Source organism: Dendrobates tinctorius, unplaced genomic scaffold, assembly GCF_039654945.1.
Source record: "Dendrobates tinctorius isolate UK_male_01 unplaced genomic scaffold, ASM3965494v1 ptg000051l, whole genome shotgun sequence".
NCBI classification, from domain to species: Eukaryota; Metazoa; Chordata; class Amphibia; order Anura; family Dendrobatidae; genus Dendrobates; species Dendrobates tinctorius.
In genome coordinates this window covers 27,224,432-27,247,500 of record NW_027361719.1, presented here as the reverse complement: position 1 = coordinate 27,247,500, position 23,069 = coordinate 27,224,432, and the positions used below count along the sequence as shown (strand labels likewise).

The 23,069-nt window shown below is 42.0% G+C and overlaps 1 protein-coding gene across 5 annotated transcripts in view; it reads right to left on the bottom strand.

Moving 5' to 3' along the window:
- Positions 1 to 23,069, bottom strand: part of BAZ2A (bromodomain adjacent to zinc finger domain 2A) — a 102,850-nt gene that overhangs the window by 43,306 nt on the left and 36,475 nt on the right. For 3 of the 5 annotated variants that reach the window (XM_073576904.1, XM_073576903.1, XM_073576901.1), the window contains exons 2-16: positions 21,228 to 21,365; positions 20,439 to 20,975; positions 15,851 to 16,054; positions 12,970 to 13,161; positions 9,036 to 9,203; positions 8,216 to 8,276; positions 7,958 to 8,066; positions 7,613 to 7,714; positions 7,180 to 7,387; positions 7,038 to 7,099; positions 1,940 to 1,984; positions 1,585 to 1,839; positions 568 to 822; positions 251 to 465; positions 45 to 119 (exon numbers count right to left, since the gene is read on the bottom strand). In XM_073576904.1, coding sequence (XP_073433005.1) covers positions 45 to 119; positions 251 to 465; positions 568 to 822; positions 1,585 to 1,839; positions 1,940 to 1,984; positions 7,038 to 7,099; positions 7,180 to 7,387; positions 7,613 to 7,714; positions 7,958 to 8,066; positions 8,216 to 8,276; positions 9,036 to 9,203; positions 12,970 to 13,161; positions 15,851 to 16,054; positions 20,439 to 20,975; positions 21,228 to 21,363 — 2,624 coding nt within the window. In that variant the 5' untranslated portion in view covers positions 21,364 to 21,365. Of the gene's footprint in view, positions 1 to 44; positions 120 to 250; positions 466 to 567; positions 823 to 1,584; positions 1,840 to 1,939; positions 1,985 to 7,037; positions 7,100 to 7,179; positions 7,388 to 7,612; positions 7,715 to 7,957; positions 8,067 to 8,215; positions 8,277 to 9,035; positions 9,204 to 12,969; positions 13,162 to 15,850; positions 16,055 to 20,438; positions 20,976 to 21,227; positions 21,366 to 22,838; positions 22,962 to 23,069 lie in introns of those variants that run through there. The other 2 variants (XM_073576902.1, XM_073576905.1) reach the window with 2 other exon arrangements.

The window sequence follows — 23,069 nt, the reverse complement described above, 5'->3', positions numbered from 1 at the left end:
TTACTAAAAATGGGGAGAAAACCTTTCAGCATTGTTGATGTTACCTGCGAATTTTGCCCTCTATTATCCACTTGTTCTTTCTATAATTGGACATGTTCTCTAGAGTTTTATCAATTTCACTGCGGAAACAATGAAAATATAATGTTGATGAGTTTATGTGAACTAAACTTAACACTTGAAAGGCAGGTAAGAAAGGTTTATATTCTAGTGAGAAGTTTTAAAAGTCCTGAAAATAGCAACAAAACCATACCTGATGATCAGGGTACTGGCGTTGAGTTCGTTAATAAGAAACGCAAGCACAGCAGCTTTGGAATGGGGTGGATGTGCCTGAAATGGATGAGTGCGGAGGCTGTCACAGAGCTCAAAATCACCACTATATGCCTCCAGGAAGATACGAAGTATTTCAGACACGTTTTCCCTGGTTAAAATGATTTCAGAGACTTTTTCTCCTAAGAGTTTCAAAGACTGCAGATAAAAAAATATAAACATTAAATCTAAGAGGCACTGCCAAAGTAAATTATACAAAATGCTTAAAATGAAGCAATAATTTCAAAGCCGTGTGGTTACCTGGAAGTATGATGGAAGCCCAGGGTCAAACAATGCAACCCTTAACAATTTCACCAGTAAGTCTTGTACCTCTCCTAAACTGTCACCCGTATTGAAAAGTCCTTCCTGCAGGGTGAAGAGGCTGGGCACATCCTTAGCTTCATTTAATCCAAACACTTTTCCATAAGTCTGTAGGAACTCCACAGTCATTAAACAATGATGAAAGGCACTGCCGGGCAACACTACTCCTGGAACAGGTGGAAAGTCGGGTAATGGCTGAAATGAAATTAATGGGCAATAATTGTGATGAAGATTCCTGAAATCCACCAACTTCTGCTGAGGAATGTTAAACTGCTGCCCACTATTGGATAACTGATCAATCAAGGGCCAGGCTGGGGGACTCACTTGCTGGATCGGCGCTACTCCTTCACACTGAACACTGCATCCCCCATCGATCTCCTGGCATCAACAGCAGCGCTGACTATGGAAGAGCAGCGTCCATCCAAGAAGTATCTCTTTTTGTCTCAACTCCATTGTCCCAAGGTAGCCAGGACTACTGGACAAACCTTTTAAGTAACCAATCTTAAAAAGCCTGATTGCTGCACATATCCAAGAAACAATATCTGTTATGGCTGACATATTAGCTTTACTAAACAGATTTTTAGCAATGAATCTACAAAGTCTATGGGATTGATTAAAATTCCAATTCAGCTCACAATCAAGGACATTACTTCTAGTAAACAGGACTGTGGGTCCTAAAATATATAATACATTGGGTTCAAAAGTTCAGTGCAGAATGTGCTGTAAATGTTTTCATAATTTGGGAAAGTTATGAAACGTCCTATAAATGTTTGTTCTATTCCTGATCTAAGGATCTGGGCTTTTAGATGAGATGAATCTGTGCTGCACTTTATGTCCATGCTCAGTAGTGAGGCCATGCTGGGGAGTTGAAGGTATGGCTTACTGATCCCACAGCCCTGGCTGTAACAACATCTATTTTTCTATGGCAGCATACTGTAAAACATGAAGGTCTCACACCTGATGATCAGGCAAACACATGTCTTCAGTGGGTTTCTTTAGCTCCTCCAACATAAACTGTTGGCGCTTGCGTTCTTCCAGGCGCCGCTGTTGTGCAAGTTGTTTCCTGTCTGGCTTTGGGACAGGAGGAATTACTACTTTTTCCTTCTCCCTCAGTTTTCTCTTTGCTTTCTCTTTCTTCTTTATTTCAAGCTCCTCAGCCTCCCTTATCTTTCGCTCCTTTTCTTCTTTTTCCTTCTCTCGCTTTTCTCTTAGCTATCAGAAATGTGGCAAAAATGAGGGGGGAAAATCAAGTAAACAGCGGAACACATGCAATTATGTACCATGGTAATGAAAGGGACTGATAGAGATTTACTTTTAGTTTCTTTGCTGCCTCTTCTTTAGCTTCTTGACTTCTGGCCTTAAAAATAAAGTAAAATTTTAATATATTTATTAAACTGCTGCGACCAATCAACGACAGTTCCTTAGTCGTCGCGGCAACACGGCCGTATTGCTTATTGTACAGGCACATTACAGCCGTTAAAGGCATCACTGCTGCGTCGCTCATTACACAGGCACAGTCCTGTACATATTCTGGAGTACAATACATTAGGTAACAGCAGAACAGTGACTGCAGATTTGGGTGTAACTGGAGTACAATACATTAGGTAACAGCAGAAAAGTGACTGCAGATCTGGGTGTAACTGGAGTATAATACATTAGGTAAGATCTGAACAGTGACTGCAGCTCTGGCTGTAACAGGAGTATAATACATTAGGTAAGATCTGAACAGTGACTGCAGCTCTGGCTGTAACAGGAGTATAATACATTAGGTAAGAGCAGAACGGTGACTGCAGCTCTGGGTTTAACTGGACTACAATATATTAAGTAAAAGCAGAACAGTGACTGGAGCTCTGGGAGTAATTGGAGTATAATACATTAGATAACAGCAGAACAGTGACAGCAGCTCCGGGTGTAACATGAGTATAGTACACTAGATGGTGGCCCGATTCTATCGCATCGGATAGTTTAGAGTCTCAGTTAAAATAAAAAATAGTGATATACTCACCTTCCGACGGCCCTCGGACTCTGTCCCGCCTCTCACCACGCTCACGGCATCTTCCGGTCCCAGTAATGATTAGCGAGAAGGGCTGGAGATAACGTCACTCTTGCGAGAGCGCGACGTCATCAGCGGTGTTTCGCACAAAGCATTACTGGGACCGGAAGATGCCGGGAGTGTGGTGAGAGGAGGGACAGAGTCCGGGGGCCGTCAGAAGTGAGTATATCATTTTTTATTTTAATAGAGACTCTAGAATACCCGATGTGATAGAATCGGGCCACCATCTAGTGTATATATAATCTCCAAACACACACATTATACTATACATATACAGTTAGGACAACATTTTTCTCATTTTGGTTCTAGACATTACCACAATGAATTTTAAACAAAACAATTCAGATGCAGTTGAAGTTCAGACTTTCAGCTTTCATTTGAGGTTATCCACATTAAAATTGGATGAGGGGGTTAGGAGTTTCAGCTCCTTAATATGTGCCACCCTGTTTTTAAAGGGACCAAAAGTAATTGGACAGATTAAATAATTGTAAATAAAATGTTCATTTCTAGTACTTGTTTGAAAACCCTTTGTTGGCAATGACTGCCTGAAGTCTTGAACTCATGGACATCACCAGACGCTGTGTTTCCTCTTTTTTGATGCTCTACCAGGCCCTCACTGCGGTGGTTTTCAGTTGCTGTTTGTGGGCCTTTCTGTCTGAAGTTTAGTCTTTAGCAAGTGAAATGAATGCTCTATTGGGTTGAGATCAGGTGACTGACTTGGCCATTCAAGAATATTCCACTTCTTTGCTTTAATAAACTCCTGGGTTGCTTTGGCTTTATGTTTTTGGTCATTGTCCATCTGTAGTATGAAACGACGACCAATCAGATTGGCTGCATTTGGCTGGAGCTGAGCACACATTATGGCTCTGAATACCTCAGAATTCATTCAGCTGCTTCTGTCCTGTGTTACATCATCAATAAACACTAGTGACCCAGTGCCACTGGCAGCCATGCATGCCCAAGCCATCACACTGCCTCCGCCATGTTTTACAAATGATGTGGTATGCTTTGGATCATGAGCTGTACTACGCCTTCACCATACTTTTCTCTTTCCATAATTCTTATAGAGGTTGATCTTGGTTTCATCTGTCCAAAGAATGTTCTTCCAGAACTGTGCTGGCTTTTTTAGATTTTTTTTAAGCAAAGTCCAGTCTAGCCTTTTTATTCTTGATGCTTATGAGTGGCTTGCACCGTGCAGTGAACCCTCTGTATTTACCTTCATGCAGTCTTCTCTTTATGGTAGATTTGGATATTGATACGCCTACCTCCTGGAGAGTGTTGTTCACTTGGTTGGCTGTTGTGAAGGGGTTTCTCTTCACCCTGGACACTATTCTGCGATCATCCACCACTGTTGTCTTCCGTGGGTGCCCTGGTCTTTTTGCATTGATGAGTTCACCAGTACTTACTTTCTTTCTCAGGATGTACCAAACTGTAGATTTTGCCACTCCTAATGTTGTAGCAATTTCTCGGATGGGTTTTTTCTGTTTTTGCAGCTTAAGGATGGCTTGTTTCACCTGTATGGAGAGCTCCTTTGACTACATGTTTCCTTCACAGCAAAACCTTCCAAATGCAAGCACCACACCTCAAATCAACTCCAGGCCTTTTATCTGCTTAATTGAGAATGACATAACGAAGGGATTGCCCACACCTGTTCATGAAATAGCCTTGGAGTCAATTGTCCAATTACTTTTGGTCCCTTTAAAAACAGGGTGGCACATGTTAAGGAGCTGAAACTCCTAAACCCTTCATCCAATTTTAATGTGGATACCCTCAAAAGAAAGCTGAAAGTCTGAACTTCAACTGCATCTAAATTGTTTTGTCTAAAATTCATTGTGGTAATGTCTAGAACCAAAATGAGAAAAATGTTGTCTGTCCAAATATATATGGACCTAACTGTATACACACATATACACAAAAAACAACCGGTTTATTCATATATTCCCTGCCAACCACATCAGCAAGAGAGGTGAGGTGCACAAAGCTCTCGCTTCCTATTGTTATTCACCATTAAACCTAATGTAGGAGCAGGAGTGCTCAGCAGAGCCATGGTGGAGGATATATAGTTACAATGCAAAAAGTTCTGTAAGATGTTTATTTGATGGCAAGGGTTTCCCCAGAAACTGTATAAGAACTTAAAAAGTGTATTAATTTTCTATTAAAGATAAATTGTGTGGCATGTACACTAGTGATGATCAAGCATGCTCGGGTGTCATCTGAGTATCGTGGGTACAGTTGAGAGAATATGTTTGGAATCTGTTGCCGAATTAGAATTTGCCATATTCATGCCATATTATTACCCGATTCGTGCGGAATCTATGTTTGCTGATCGGTTTCAAACATACAGTCATATGTTAAAGTTTGGGCATCCCTATTAATGTTAACCTGTTTTCTTTATAACAATTTTGGTTTTTGCAACAGCTATTTCAGTTTCATATATCTAATAACTGATGGACTCAGTTATATTTCTGGATTCAAATGAGGTTTATTGTACTAACAGAAAATGTGCAATCTGCATTTAAACAAAATCTGACCGGTGCAAAAGTATGGGCACCCTTATCATTTTCTTGATTTGAACACTCCTAACTACTTTTTACTGACTTCCTGAAGCACTAAATTGGTTTTGTAACCTCATTGAGCTTTGAACTTCATAGCCAGGTGTATCAAATCAGGAGAAAAGGTATTTAAGGTGGCCACTTGCAAGTAGTTCTCCTATTTGATTCTCCTATGAAGAATGGCATCATGGGCTCCTCAAAACAACTCTCAAATGTTCTGAAAACAAAGATTATTCAACATAGCTTTTCAGGGGAAGGATACAAAAACTTGTCTCAGAGATTTAACCTGTCAGTTTCCACCGTGAGGAACATAGTAAGGAAATGGAAGAACACAGGTACAGTTCTGTCTTGTTAAGCCCAGAAGTGGCAGGCCAACAAAAATATCAGAAAGGCAGAGAAGAAGAATGGTGAGAACAGTCAAGGACAATCCATAGACCACCTCCAAAGACCTGCAGCATCATCTTGCTGTAGATGGTGTCACTGTGCATCGGTCAACAATACAGCGCACTTTGCACAAGGAGAAGCTGTATGGGAGAGTGATGCGAAAGAAGCCATTTCTGCAAGCACGCCACAAACAGAGTCGCCTGAGGTATGCAAAAGAACATTTGGACAAGCCAGTTACATTTTGGAAGAAGGTCCTGTGGACTGATGAAACAAAGATTGAGTTGTTTGGTCATACAAAAAGGCGTTATGCATGGAGGCTAAAAAACCACAGCATTCCAAGAAAAACACTTGCTACCCACAGTAAAATTTGGTGGAGGTTCCATCATGCTTTGGGGCTGTGTGGCCAATGCCGGCATCGGGAATCTTGTTAAAGTTGAGGGTCGCATGGATTCAACTCAGTATCAGCAGATTCTTGACAATAATGTGCAAGAATCAGTGACGAAGTTGAAGTTACGCAGGGGATGGATATTTCAGCAAGACAATGATCCAAAACACCGCTCCAAATCTACTCAGGCATTCATGCAGAGGAACAATTACAATGTTCTGGAATGGCCATCCCAGTCCCCAGACCTGAATATCATTGAACATCTGTGGGATGATTTGAAGCGGGCTGTCCATGCTCGGAGACCATCAAACTTAACTGAACTGGAATTGTTTTGTAAACAGGAATGGTCACAAATACCTTCATCCAGGAACTCATTAATAGCTACAGGAAGCGACTAGAGGCTGTTATTTTTGCAAAAGGAGGATCTACGAAATATTAATGTCACTTTTATGTTGAGGTGCCCATACTTTTGCACCGGTCAAATTTTGTTAAAATGCAGATTGCACATTTTCTGTTAGTACAATAAACCTCATTTGAATCCAGAAATATAACTGAGTCCATCAGTTATTAGATATATGAAACTGAAATAGCTGTTGCAAAAACCAAAATTGTTATAAAGAAAAAAGGTTAACATTAATAGGGGTGCCCAAACTTTTACATATGACTGTATTCGGTCATTTCTACTGCCATTGACTCCAATAACGTTCGGCTGTGTTTGGCAAGTATTGCAAATACAATATTCAGCACTGTTCATAATCAGAACCGAATTTTGAAAAATTCGCTCAACTCTAATTGTGCGTGCTTGAGTAATTTGTTAAGAGTCCCCGCGGCTGCAGGATTTGCGGCTGTTAAATAGATGAAAAAATTTCATGGATTGCCTAAAAAACAGGCAATCCCAGCATATGGTTGAGACTGTCTAACAGCCGCAGAGACGCTGACGCATAGTCCAAGATACTCGGATAGCACTATATCCGAGCACATTTACTCATCACTAGTGTATACTCAAAATCTAATAATATTTCTGACAGAAACTCACCTTCCTCCTCATTTTCTTCCTTAATTTACTGAGCTTCACCTTTTCCACATCACTAAGAATATCTAAACGGACGAAAGAAGCAGACTAAATAAAGCAACATAAAAACCAAACAATGCTCCTTTTTTATATAGGGTGTCCTTACCTTGATTTTCCAGCTTCCTCAAGAGTTTAGCATCAGGTTTGCTCAACAGATCAATCATCTTCACCTTTGGAGGACGACCTCTTCCACGCTTCACCTTACTCTCCTTTGCTTTAGCTTTCTCCATATTTCGAGGACGCCCCCTCTTCCCTGTGATGGCCAAAATGCGAGAAGGTATTTCTTCCGAGCTCAACAGTATCCACTTTGTGCCCTGGGTAAGGAAAGAAAAGGATACTGAACAGGCGAACGTCTGAAAACTTTGCTTGGTACAAGCAGCAGTGTTATGGTGGTCTACCACATGGTGTGTGGCATAACACATCATAAAACTATTACCAGGGAGCAGCTAAAGTTACTTTATTAGAATTAGAATAAAAGGCAGAAAAAGTGCTGCCAGACTGCACTTAAGTAGTAGTAATAAGAGAGACAACATACTCACCTCTGGAGTGTGACGCTCTTCATAAAAGTCTCCAACTGGCATTCTTGGACTAAAACTGAAGTGTTCCCTTCTGACATGAGGACCGGAGTATTTAGTGAGATACTAGACAATACAACAGAGCAGGTGAAAAATTACACAATATATCCCAATGACAACAAGAGGAAAAAGACAATGTGACAACCATCATCATGGTGAAGGCAAACTTTCAGAGGAACATAATATTTTTTTGCAGAATGGCAGTGATAGACAAAGTTACATGGGACAGCTCTGGAACTATATGCATACATCTATCATAACACAATAACCCTAACCATTTGATTAATAAAAGAAGAAATGAAGCACTACCTTTATAACTTCAGGGAACTGCTTCATTCTTTTCCCACAGGGAGCATAGTACCAGGTCTCTCCTTGCCACCGGTGACTGCCTTTCTTTATTCTAACTTCACGCCTCCAACTGCAAAAGCCAAGGATACACTATGGTCACAGCCGCACATTAAATAATCACGTGGTGCTTCACTATTATGAGCTGAAGTTATATGTGACCCAGATTATAGTCACTACATAGCATATAAAAAAAATACCCCAGTAACTAAACTGACTTACCCATGGAGGAGTGGGAACCGCACCTCTTCCGGAGTAGCTACCCTCCTTCTTACTGCAGCACCTGAAAGTTTAAAAAATTGAGAATCAAAAAACATGTTCAAAGAAGCAGCAGAAGTCATTAACCAGCCATTAGCCAGAAACAGGGGAAGGTTTCTGGATCTACTGGAAAGTGGTGATATTTGAGGTAGACATGATCCAAGAATGCCACTCGCTGTGCGATCCTGACACGGCTGCCATATTGTACAGTTGTGACCAAAACTTTTGAGACGGACACATATTTCGGTTTTCACAGTTTGTCGTTCAGTGCTTTTAGGCCTTATAGTCAGATGTTTCTGTCGCTACTGAAGTACATTTATAAGCATTTCATACATTTTTTCCTCCCTTTTTCTGCTATAAAAGAGAGAAGAGGCGTAGATGCACGTGATCACCTCAGCACCTAATCACAACACTTGTCCACCCCATAACTTGTATATGTGGCTGTATCCAGAATACAGAGATTGTTGGGCTCTTCACTGACACACGTGGCACGTATGCAACTCTGCATATCTTATACTTTAATGGCCGAGTTCACATCACATTTGTCTGAGCCACTGACTTCCATTAAACAGCGTCCCCAGCATTAAACTCTGCCCTCGGTTTGCACTCCTTCCCACGGTGTCAATCTTTTTAGCACAACACAAAAGCAAATGCTATTCTATCACAAGGACTCCCTACTTTCCCTGAATTTATACAGCTGTATTACAAATTTATCCAATGCTAAATGGTCCATAGTACAAAATCAAAATCATCAATACACTACGGCACAGAATTCAGCGCTCACCCTTTACTTCCCCCGGCTCCAGGTCTTCCTCCTCAGGGTCAGGGACAGTACTTGGTTCTGGGGTTGTGTTTTCTCTGTCCAGCTCATGCAGAGCACTGCTCTCTAATGCAGCACCGGGCTCTTCTACTTTACTTCCATATGGAATGTTAGCCATTTCGGACCTATTATCTGTAAACATATCTACACTCAGCAAGCATATACACAAAAAAAGGCTTAAAGTACCAGTCCAGCGCATTCTATTTTACTTCTGCGTCCGTTAGCCATCAGTAAATTAGGCAGTGTGTGTGCACTGACCTTCGAGGTTGCTGTCTTCTGCAGTTTCCAGTGTTGCGCTCGTCCTCTCCTGCATAATGTGACCACAGCTCTATCTTGCCGCCTCACACAACAACCCATTACTTTCTTTCGTGATGCAAGCCTGTAAGAGGCTCATTAGAGTCTCAAATTCACCATGAAAAAGTGACGTCGGGTCCACCCAGAAGACGCTGTGTGAGATGGAAGGTCACAAATGCAGCCACACGATGCAGGAGAGGCTCGGAGCAGCGATGGGAAATTATTTTAATCTATACACTTAACATACATTACTGATAGTTATGAGATCATAAAAACAAAAACATGGTGGGGTCCTGTCACGCTGAAAATGGTTTTTGATCTGCAGACAGGATGTTATGGAGCAGGAGAAGATCAGATTATTTGACTTTTTTTGAAGGGTAAGTTTCAATAAAACTTGCACTTTATACAAATCCATGATGTTTGTATGCATATATTTCCAGTTGGCAGTCACTCAGTGACTGCATGCACAGTCATACAGGAAGACTGTCAGAGCTGTCAAACATCAATTAGAACCGCCCACTGGACTCCTGTCCTACAAACACCAGGGACTTCAATGAATAAAATACAAGATAGGCCAGGGTCACACTTGCGAGAAACTTGCATGAGTCTCGCGCGTCAATACCGGCACTGCCGCAGGCACTTGGGACCGGAGCGCTCAGCTGCATAGAAACACATGGAGCTGCACTCTCTGGTCCCGAGTACAACAAGGAACATCCTCAAATCTAATATATAAAGCTCAAAGTATGTATGTATGTATGTATGTATGTATGTATGTGTGTATATGTCCGGTATAGGCATCTGCACCGTCGCAGCTACAGCCACAAAATTTGGCACAGTCACATGTTTGGACCTCGAGAGCGTCCTAAGCTATGTTGTGAGGCGAAATTTTAACCCCGCGCGTTCCAATTTATCAAACAATTTTGCCCCATCTACATACTGGGGAAAAAGTGTGTGCGTGTCAAGCCCCGCCCCTCATTATAATGTCATAATGCCCCTATTTGCATACTGGGGAAACAGTGTGTGCGTATCAAGCCCCGCCCCTCATTATGATGTCATAATGGTTGCCATGGCGACGCTTATGTCATCATAGATTGCAAGCCCCACCGCTCATTATGATGTCATAATGGTTGACTATGTGATGGAGGATGTGTGATGGGTATATGGGCACTGGACTATGGGATGGCGGATATGTATGATGGGTATATGGGCATGGAACTTTGGGATGGAGGATATGTATGATGGGTATATGGGCATGGGACTATGGGATGGAGGATGTGTGATGGGTATGTGGGCATGGGACTATGGGATGGAGGATCTGTATGATGGGTATATGGGCACGGGCCTATGGGATCGTGGATATGTATAATGGGTATATGGGCACGGGACTATGGGATGGAGGATAATTATAATTTGCTATAACTAACCACAGTTAGTTACTATGCCCGGGCAGCGCCGGGCTCTTCAGCTAGTATCAGAATAAATGCGAAGCACAGTTAAAATACCAGGTGCCCTACTTTTAAGCCCATCTAGCACATTTCCTTCTTCATTTCTGTACCATGGCTGCCAGCATGTCAGACTACTAGATACAAATCTATGTTGGAAGTCTGAGCACAAGAACTTGCAGGCAGCATTACAGGACCCCTGATGATTTGCTGATTGGTGGTCATTTACTGGCCTGTTTACATGCTTCAGACCTGCACTGAATGATCTGTTATCAGTGTGCATAGGCTGCCATTGTTTTCAGCAGCACGAGTCCTGTTCACAAGGTGTGAGGCATTGCCGAGAACAATGAACTTTTGTGCAGCACGAAAGATCACTGCACCCAATGATCAAGAGTTTTGCTTGTTCGGCAGGTGAATGTCTGATTATTTAGACTGCAGGATGATCATGAAACTTACGTTCTTAGGACCCCTCTTTCAAGATAAACTTGCAGTGTATATGGACCACAGGATAGACCTGAGAGTAGGGAGGACTACCAAAGTACACAGTGGACACTGTAGTCTAAAAAACTGGCCAGCATTTTACACAAAGATGATTTAATAGGGTTTGCCCACTACTCGGATAATCCCTTTGCAATTACATTATCCCTCAATGTAGAATAAAAATACCTTATATTATACTCACCTACATTGTCTGCATTTTTCCACCATGCACCCTTAGGGAGTGACATTGACACAAAACGCACGTTGGGGAACACAGCCGAGGAGCAGACAGGACTACTTAATACAATGAGTAAATAACTCCCTCTAAAGGTACGGTCACACTTAGCGATGCACCAGCGATCCCGACCAGCGATATGGATCGCTGGTGCATCGCTAAGTGGTCGCTAGTGAGCTGCCACACAGGCAGATCTCACCAGCGACATAGCAGCGGTCGGGGGTCGTTATTTACCTGTCAGACGAGGCGATCCTGATGTCCTCCCGCCCGCGTTCACGCGTCGCTCGTCTGCGCCAGCAGAAAGCCCAGCCGGAAGCTGACGACGAGAAACGGTCCAGGACGTTCTCGCGCGATCAGTGATGAGCAGCGGGGGAGCCGGTCGGAGTAAGTATCACACATAGCAATATCGCTACCAATATCACTGCTACGTCACAAAACCAGTGACGATATAGCGATATTGCTAGCGATATCGCTTAGTGTGACGGGGCCTTAACCTTTACCTTCCCAATACATAATACGTCCAGCATGAACCTGCTGTTACTTTCTAACAGGTATTGAGCTATTGTCTTACTACCTAAACCTTTATTATTTTTGTATTACTTTTATCACTGACATCCAATTCCTCACATACCTCATTCTGAAGCTATAGGATTTTTTTGTTGCACGTATTTTAGCTATCACGTCCTGATCCAATCCTTGGTCATAATTGAGTACCCTGAGATGACATCACAATTATACCTATAACTATGTATTGACATACATTTTAAGAATACTTTTCTTTTGAAATTAATAAACTTTGATATCTTTTTAGCCTATTCAGATTCTAGCCCTCCTTATTACACTGTTCCAGCAACGAGATGTTATGTCACTCGAGTCCTGCAGCCAATCAGCGGCAGTTAAAGCAAGTCAGAAAGCAGCAATTATCACTTCTTACGGATGTCAGTTATATCCAAAGGACGTGAGAGTGAAGCGTTTATTAGCAGCAGCTGATTGGCTGCAGGGCTGGCATGACATAACATCACGCAAACCTCGGGAGACCTGGAAATTGAGGAGTGTGTAAGGTGTAAATTTATTCTATGTAGGTGAATACTGTAATTGAGTAGGGGTTGCCCGAGTAGTGGACTGAAAGGTGTCCAACCTCTGGGACCCCCTTTATACCTACAAAATGAAGGTGAAACAGTGCTGGCAGGTAAGTCATCTTCTTACCCCTAAATGGCGGCTCCACCGGGCACACAATAAGAAGGCACTTTTCAGGGAAAACTTAAAAGGGGATGCAACACTACACCAGCAATGTGATCTCTGCATTTTCAGGATCCTGGATGGTCTTCGATATTGGACTAGTACTGACGATAATGTGATGTCAAACACTAACAATATCCCATCACTTATTAATATAGGAAATTCCCTTCAAAAGAGAACCAATATTTTGCCCACTGGCTGGAGCTACCTTGTTCTGTGGAGTCCGCCAGCTCAGGAGATACAGACACTGAACGGGATGCGTTTGTGACTTCTTCAACCACTGGACAGAAGGCAGTGTCTGGCTGTGATAGACAGCCCAAATCTGGAAATTCAACGACAGGACTTGTGGCTTCTTGTAGCATCCCAACTTCAACTTCCTCCGGATCACGCAATGAACTGACTGATTATATTTTTACCAAAAACAAGTAAATGTGTCAGTAAAACAAAAAACAATACAAATTGAAGATTTTACATAGTAAATGATTTTGACAACAAAATGATTATTTCTTTTTGGCATTGGATCGATTAAAAATAGTAACCTGAGGTATACTGACTTTCCAGCGCCCATAATATTTGGGCACAAGCGGCTCCAGACTTTACTGCTGGGTCTGGAAATGGTGTCTGGCCTGTTTCGAAGTCACAGTAATGGGCTGCAGCGGTCAGGTGGATAGAAGAGCAAGTCATTAGAGAACTATCCCTTGAGTTCAAAGCAGACCCCGCCATTGGCTGGATCTGTGGGGGCATTGGAATAGGAGTGTACCTCTATTATATCCATGCCAAAAAAATTACATTTTGTCAGAGAATTCCTTTAATCTCTTAAGACGCATTTAAAATGTTGCCTCAGGGTAAGAAAAACTGTCCCTCATGAATAATTTTCCATTACACTGCAGGTGGTCTTTCAAGGCACCTAAACCCACTTTTGATATTCATGGAACCCACAGTCAACGCTCCCAAATGTTTCCATAACAATGAGAACTCCAATGCATGTATATGACATGCAGACAGTAAACTGGGGGACAAAATACATTGCAAGTTAAACATAAAATGAGGATTTGAATCTTTAGTCATTTTGTAAAACATCTTTTGGCCATAAATAACGAGTAATATCTAATCTGTAGCAGTTGATAAGATGGATTTCATTTAACTTTTGAGAAATCACACACAATTAGGCTCTTGATGTTGGCACTATAAAGCTGTTCATAAAAACAATGAAGGGGTTGGCCGGTTTAGAGAACTTTACATATGTCTTATTATGGCATAAGAATGTAAAAGCAGAGCTTTGCATTAAAGAGCTCTTTTGCTCATACAGATATCCCACTGCATTCATCTCTAATTATTTCTTCTCTAGGCGTGCTGCATAACATGGGCGACCACCACAATTGCCGATTTCTGTAGGGCTGGAGCCCACTGGAGGGGTCTTGAATAGAACAGTATCCTAAGAGGAGGCCAACCTCAACTAACAGTGATGATCTAAGTGAAAATGGCTGCAAGTCATCAGTAAGATACAGGAAGTGCTCGTTGTAATGGTGACCTGCTGTCTAATATACCAGGACTATGTCTATGTAGTCAGGGCAGGTCATTTTATCACCTTTATGACATCCACCGCACATGTACAGGGGCAAGTCGGAAGCAGGTGAATGTTCACGCAGCGTGCCCACCCCATACCCGGCAGGTGATGGCTGAGTATTACAACCAGAACCTGCCGCTAATCATCGCAGGTGGAATGATGCTCCGGCATGCTTGTATGTCATTCTCTCTGCCCATTGGCGTGCTCATGGGTCGCCGATGGGTTGCTATTAGTGATGAGCGAGTATACTCGTTGCTTGGGTTTTCCCGAGCATGCTCGGGTGTTCTCCGAGTATTTTGGCATGCTCGGAGATTTCGTTTTCGTCGTCTCATGTTTGATTTCCAGACAGGCTGAATACATGTGTGCAATGCCTGTTTGTTACGGAATTCCCATGTGTATTCAAGGCTGTCTACAAATCGCAAATCAAGCAGATGAGACAACGAAAATGAAATCTCCGAGCATGCCAAAATACTCGGAGGACACGCGAGCATGCTCAGGAAAACTCGAGCAACGAGTATACTTGCTCATCACTGGTTGCTATAACAGCCGGGGGTCAGCTGCTGACCCCCATGCTAGTCATTACGGAGCTCCTTTCAAACCCTGACTGTGGCCGGACTTCAAACCGTAATTTCTGCTTCATGCAGCGATGGCAAGGCATTGCAGCTTAAAGTCACCGAAGGGGGTAAACAAGACCAGTAAAAAAAAAAGGCTTTAAGAAATATTTAACAAAAGCATAAGTTAAACTCTCCCCTCCCACATTAAATATACAGATTTTAAAAAATATACACATGTGGTATCGCTGTATTCAGAAAAGTCTGGTCTCTCAAGATATATAAAAACAATTAACCTAATCGGCATACACTGTAAACAAAAAAAGAACAAAAAAATTATGTTCTTTTTGGTCACTTCAATTGCTGTAACAAGTAATCAAAAACTCACATCTATCCCAAAATGGTATTAATAAAAAGGTAGACATCTCACCCTGCAAAAATAACATCTCCTACAGCAGAAAAAATGAAAATGTTACAAGTCTTGAAAAATGATGACAAACCCCCCCAAATGTTTTTTTACAAACTGATTTTTTTTTTCCACCACTAAAATGATTAAAAAAAAAAAATGGACGTTTGGTATCACCATGATTATACTTATGAAGAGAATCATACTGTAAAGTCATTAAAAAAAAAAAAGATGTACACACAAACAATAACCAAAAAATGTCAGAACTGCATTGTTTTCACAATTTTTTTCCCATTTTCCACTACACTGTGTGGTAACATGAATGGTGTAATTTAAAAGAACAACTCATCTTGCAAAATACAAGCTCTCATATGTCAATGTGGACAGAAAAATAAAAGTTATGGCTCTCGGAAGAAGGAGAGGAAAAAAAAAAAAAAACAAACACTGAAACTGGCCGCGGTGTGAACGGATTAACTGTCCATCAGACCTAGATGGATACGGCTTATACATGAGTATATACGGTACACCAATATATTACCAATGTAAAGAGCGCCATGTCCCTTACCATCAGTGGCTTCATTTTCAGAGGTATCCTTTGTGGTTTCAGGGTTGAAAACAGGACAATCTTCAAGTTGAGTGGAAAGCAGAGATGGGTCATTTACCCTGGTGACCTCAGGAATAGGGCTTGATGTGGCTGGACTAAGTGGTTCAGTTGCGAGGTCTGGTCCATTGTGCTCAGATATTCGGTGACCTGTATGGTGATAATCATCTGTAATAGGTAATAAGTTGGTGTGAGCCCATTAATAAGGACACAGCAAATACCTGGGTGATTGTGACAGAAGAACAGGACGGTTTCCAACTGCTGCAAAGAACACACATGAGTGATGCCTACTGCAGTCTTTATTGATACCATGCTGGGGTGCATGTTTTCATCGCTTGTTTATTTGCATTTTTGGGGAGGTGTGGTGACCCAAAAACAGCAATTATGGCTTATAAAGTTGTTTTATTCATGCGGTTTACCATATACAGTACAGAGCAAAAGTTTGGACACACCTTCTCATTCAAAGAGTTTTCTTTATTTTCATGACTATGAAAATAGTAGATTCACTCTGAAAGCATCAAAACTATGAATTAACACATGTGGAATTATATAATTAACAAAAAAGTGTGAAACAACTGAAAATATGTCTTATATTCTAGGTTCTTCAAAGTAGCCACCTTTTGCTTTGATTACTGCTTTGCACACTCTTGGCATTCTCTTGATGAGCTTCAAGAGGTATTCACCGGAAAGGGTCTTCCAACAGTCTTGAAGGAGTTCCCAGAGATGCTTAGCACTTGTTGGCCCTTTTGCCATCACTCTGCGGTCCAGCTCGATTGGGTTCAGGTCTAGTGGAGGCCAGGTCATCTGGCGTAGCACCCCAACATTCTCCTTCTTGGTCAAATAGCCCTTACACAGCCTGGAGGTGTGTTTGGGGTCATTGTCCCGTTGAAAAATAAATGATGGTCCAACTAAACGCAAACCGGATGGAATAGCATGCCGCTGCAAGATGCTGTGGTAGCCATGCTGGTACAGTATGCCTTCAATTTTGAATAAATCCCCAACAGTGTCACCAGCAAAGCACCCCCACACCATCACACCTCCTCCTCCATGCCTCACGGTGGGAACCAGGCATGTAGAGTTCATCCGTTCACCTTTTCTGCGTCGCACAAAGACACAGTGGTTGGAACCAAAGATCTCAAATTTGGACTCACAGACCAAAGCACAGATTTCCACTGGTTTAATGTCCATTATTTAGCCCAAACAAGTCTTGTGTTTGTTGCCTGTCCTTAGCAGTGGTTTCCTAGCAGCTATTTTACCATGAAGGCCTGCTGCACAAAGTCTCCTCTTAACAGTTGTTGTAGAGATGTTTCTGCTGCTAGAACTCTGTGTGGCATTGACCTGGTCTCTAATCTGAGCTGCTGTTAACCTGCGATTTCTGAGGCTGGTGACTCGGATGAACTTATCCTCCACAGCAGAGGTGACTTTTGGTCTTCCTTTCCTGGGTTGGTCCTCATGTAAGCCAGTTTCTTTGTACCGCTTGATGGTTTTTGCCACTGCACTTGGGGACACTTTCAAAGTTTTCCCAATTTTTAGGACTGACTAACCTTTATTTCTTAAAGTAATGATGGCCACTCGTTTTTCTTTACTTTGAGTTTGTATTATGGTAAGAAAAAAAGCAGCTAACAGTCCACCAGACTTTTGCACAACACAACTGATGGTCCCAACCCCATTTATAAGGCAAGAAATCCCACTTATTAAACCTGAACCAAGAATATAAGACATATTTTCAGTTGTTTCACACTTTTTTGTTAATTCATAGTTTTGATGCCTTCAGAGTGAATCTTTAATTTTTATAGTCATGAAAATTAAAAAACCTCTTTGAATGAGAAGGTGTGTCCAAACTTTTGCTCTGTACTGTAGGTTAATTTTATATTTTCATAGATCGGTCTTTTAAAGCGGCCGAATAAAATTTATATTTTTTTTATTTATTTTTTAATGGTAAAATAGAAAAGGAAGAAGGGGGGCCATTAAAACTTTTGTTTTTAATTAAATTTTTACTTTCTGCCTAGAGGATTTCTACCCACGATCATCTGATTGTTTGGACTACACTATTGCAGTAAAAAGGGAAATGACCAATCTCCACAGACTGGAGAAAATCACAAAAATGTCAGCACAAGGGTCTTCAGTAGGCCCCTGGCTGCCAAGGTAACCCAACAGCAGCCCATAACTTCAGGCGATAGATGTCCGAAAGGTCCTTGCAGACAGAAGCATCTAATGGTTATATAAAAAAAAAAAAATAATCAGCAATCAGAGCTATCTCCTGTTGCTGGTGTTAGAGGTAGGTGCTAACTGCATAACACAGCCAGCATGCACCACGTATTGAGAAGGCTCAGCTCCTGAGACCATTCCTCACACATCCACCAAACACAGAACGTAGTTGTACATCTTACGTTCAGATTGCAGACATTGTTCAATGTGCCTGAAGAATCTGCTCATAAACTGATCAAACTTTAGACAAATAATTGCGTATCACTGGAGGAATGAAATCTGAACTCTCACTGATTGCAGCCAACTTGCTAGGACCACAAGATGTACTGCAGAATGTACCGCATCTTTATGGAACTCTCCAAATCTAAGAAGCATCATTGTCAGAAGCTCCCTGTCCTCCCCAACAGCTGCAGGAACCTTTCCTTGCAACCAGAAAAAATATAAAACCTGTCCATTTATAATGACCACGGACAAGATAAAGATCCCAAACTCACATCAGGAATACAAGATCCCAGGTACTTTCAGCTGCATCACATCTAATGTGGTGTACTTAATTATTTGTACTAAATGTCCAACTGGGGGTCTGTATGTGGGGGAGACCGGGCAAAAACTGAGAAAGATGAATTCTCACTCCCACACAATGAGAAAAGAATGGATCTACCTGTGGCCAAACATTTTTGTATGCCTGATCACAGCACCATAGACATGAAATTACTTGTATTGAAAGGTAATTTCAAGTCTCAGAGAGAGACAGAAGGGTCTGGGAGTATAAACTTATGACGACCTTTGACACATTCAGTGCAGGAATGAATGTGTCGCATGGATTTATGTCTTTTTACATCAATTAAGGAATTTGCTCTTCAGACCATGTGGGGGCATCACAACATAGAACCAGACCCCTGAGGACAAAAAAACTCACTCCTTATCTATGAGCTGTTCAAATATTTATGGACACAACTGTTTAGCACTCTCCCATAATGATAATTCTGTGTTGTGTTGCGTATAAATGTGATTCTTCAGATTTTGTGGCCTGATGAAGAGACCTGAGTAGTCTCGAAAGCTTGCAATTTGTTACCATCTTTTCAGTTAGCTATTAAAAGGTATCAACCACTGAGGACTCTCAATTCTGAATATTTTTCTTTAGGACCACAAGGACACTTTCTCCTCAAAGTTTATATATAAAATCTGTGTTTTTTTCCCCTCTTTTCCCTACTCTCAAACATGAATTTCATCTATTACTGCAGACCAGATCGATTCACATAAATAAATGTAGGCTTTCCCTGATGCGTCGATGTATAAATCTGTATAGGCCTATGTTCTATGTTGGATAATAGATGTAATGATGGAATAGGTTTTTTCTTTACTGGATGCTAATACTGGAAGCCATTAACAGCAGAAAAAAAGCACATCAACTTACATAGGCAGGTGAAAGCCAAAAGAGCCGCCACTTGGTAAATCAGGGTCTATCGGTGCAATAGATGTACACCATGGAAGCTATGCCATAATAAGGGAAAATGTCTGATATGTAGACAGTGTATCTAAATATGAGTTCTGATGCCAGGATATACATCAATATCCGAATAACTGGGGTAAGGCTGAATGCAGATGTCCAAATTTGAAAGGTCCACATATGGGACACAATATCTGGACCAACTGCAGATCTCCTAACTCTAACTACAATCTCATACATGGGGTGGGCTGTCCATGCATCGAGGTGCATACATGGACCATGAAACAGACATCTAATTTCAGCCTGGACAAGGGTGGCGCTGTCTCTGAAAAAGGCAGAAGATGTCACTGAAATCCATTACACACCACTGCCCTTTATACTTGTGGCCACTGGGACCCTCAACAGTTGAATAATCACCAGTCACCTCATTACTTCCACAAATAAAAGTCAAAGAACCTTAGAAGTCTTAACCTGACGCGCTTCCACGTTGTACAGCACAAGCACAGTGGATGGGATTTATAGAAATCTCCTGCCCACTGTGCTTCTATTTGACGCAGCATGTCAATTTCTGTTGCAGAGACAATAGTCTCCGCAACAGAAATTTCCACTATAGATCTGTATTGGACGCAGTAAACCCGCATAGTTCAATGAACCCATGCGGATTTACATGCACGATAAGAATGCAGCGCTTTGTACGCAGTAGAAGTACGCTGTGTTCAAAGTGCTGCTACTTCCTGATCATGGGAACGTAGCCTTATGGTTCAGATTCCGGGACACCTTTAAGTGCGACCAGGGACTATCTGCCCGACTGCTCTTATCCATTCCTGACAATATTCTTATAAAATGAGGTAGCAGAGTTACATATTATAGCTCTCATATAAGTGCAATACGCACCTGCTGGCACATTACAGGACCCGAGGACTTCTGTCAGTTGTTCATCATTCTCCAATACGTCTCCAGCATTTGACTCCACTTCCTGCTGATCTTCCTGGTATTGAGAGGTAACAGAGACGCTTTGTACGCTAGATATTGGAGATGGAGGAGATGGACTTGGACTATAGGTCTCTGATAAGCAATCTGTCTCATTAACTGCAGATGACACAGTTATATGAGAATTACTAAAGTTGCACGAGTCTTGACCATTGATTGTGAGAGATGTTGGATGACTGGAGGCAGAGTTTTCCCAGGCGTCCTGCGAGCTTCCTTTAGAAAATGGTCCATTTCTCAATGGAGATGCTGAACCATTAACCTGATGTGAACTTGACCCATGACTGTCGATCACAATAGTAGACGTGGGAAATTTCCAGAGGTAGTCAAAGTTACTGGATGCAGGGTGACTGGTAGTACTGGCATCGGATGCATATGTCCCATGAGGATTAGTCGGTATGGAAGGGGAGATCAGGCCATTCACCGGCATGTCGCAATTCAGACCTAAATGGACACAAAATTATTACCATAAATCCTGGATAAACTCTAGTAGCAATACATAAAAAAGCAAACAAACAAAAAAAAACAAAAAAAACACAATTAACAACAGAATCACCACATTCTCATGAATGTGGCAATAGTTTTGATACAGTCTTTCCACACAGTACACAATTACTAAAATGGATGGATGGATGATACAACCGTAAATATTGAGAATTATAGGGAGATTTACAATTTGAAGGGAGGGAACTTCACCTTTTGCTTGTTGAGGAAATATTACAAGAGAATTATTTGTGTAAACTGGTTCCACCAACTGAGGCAGCTGTTTCAGTCCTGAGGCGCTGGATAAAGGAGACTGGCCGGTGCTTCCAAAGTGATTGTTTGTCTCCATGTCTAAAATGTCAAAAAATAAAGAAAAATTATTACATAAGCAATAAACTGAAGCAATGATGGCAAACACATTAGACCTGACAATTCCAGATGAGTAGCATTGCTCCATAAGCGTAGCCACTTGTCCTGGGTCACGCCATAATTACAGCCATTATTTCACTCGTATGCCGGTAAGATCTTCTGACGTATACACTAATCAAGGCATCTAACAGAGGCCATACAGTGGCACGTATCAGCCGCACGGTGAGAACTGGATGCCAATGTACAGACTACATCACTCTATACATCATATACCAGTGACTACTGGCCTGACGGGTGCAAGAAGAGATGGTGTCTGCCTCTGTCAGGCTGATAGAGCCATATGGACATAATCAGTGTGTAGGAGGGGAGATGTTACAGCCATATAGATCTACATGTAACATGCCGAATCCTTTCATCAAACATCTCTTTCAGATCAGTGCGGACACCTCTTGTACATGAGGTCCACTAAGATCTTCTGCCAGCATTTATTTCATATACATGGCCACCTTTCCCATATAGTTCTCAGAGTGGTATCTAGGGACAAGATAATTGCCTGGAAGGCAAGAACGAAAGTTTCTATTGGAAGACAGCAAGCAGAGATAATGAAAACGGCAAGAAACAGATACAGAAATAATATCAGCAAAAAGCTGTGTCAGGCCACGTTCACACGCTCAGTATTTCACAGTAATTGTAAGCCAAAATCAGGAGAGGAACAATAACAAAAGTAAGATAGAAACCCGTCACCACTTCTACATTTATCACCCGCTCCTGGATACTGATGGAAAATACTGACCCAATACTGAATGTGTAACCGTGGCCTTAAGTTGTAAAAGTTGGATCACTGACTTGCTATAACTGCAGTGCCCCTTTAGGGTCTACACATGGATCTATTATGATTTTTCACAAGTTGCAATTTGACCTCGGCGTATGAATAGACAGACAACGTCAGGAAAATTACAGCTCGTTCCTGTGATGATCAGCATCCTCATTTTGGAGACCAGAGAAATAAGTGAAACCTTCCCCTTTTTCCTCAAAGGGCTTGTTCACATGCTGCATTTTTTTTGTTCAAGGGCAAGAAACAAATTACCAAAGTGAATGAGATTTCTGAAACCTCAGGCACATGCTGCTTATTTCTTCCTTCCTTCTGAACCACCAGGGTGTATAGGTGGGGGCCTTATGGATTTGCCAACCAAAGGCATAAATGCACTGCAAGCCCACCTTTACACAGAGCGGAGCTGCTCCAGAAGTCCTGCCCGCCCATCGCCACCAGTAGGGAGGAGCGCACCCGTGGAAGTTGGGGTTCGGGCACCAGAACTGTACCCCGACTTTGGAGTTGGAAAATCTCTCTCTCCTAAACTGTAAAGTGGCGTACCGGGTGCACGCTGTGTTCAGAGTTCAGCACCGGACAGTAGGTGCCCACTAGGAACCCGACCCTTACATTTAGGGTTGGCTCACCTCTAGCTACCAGCTGGGTACAACCTGTGGGGCAGAGGCGCTGACCATACAGGTATAATCTGACAATCCATATTCATGGAGCAGAACCCTCAGTAATGGTCACGGCCTGAGAGCGGCCTGGGCCGGTAACAATGGGGCCAGAGGCCGGGAGAGCCCTCCTGATGTGCCTCACAGGCCGGGGATGATGTCACCATCGCCATATTAATAATGCCAGTGATTATTAGCACGGAG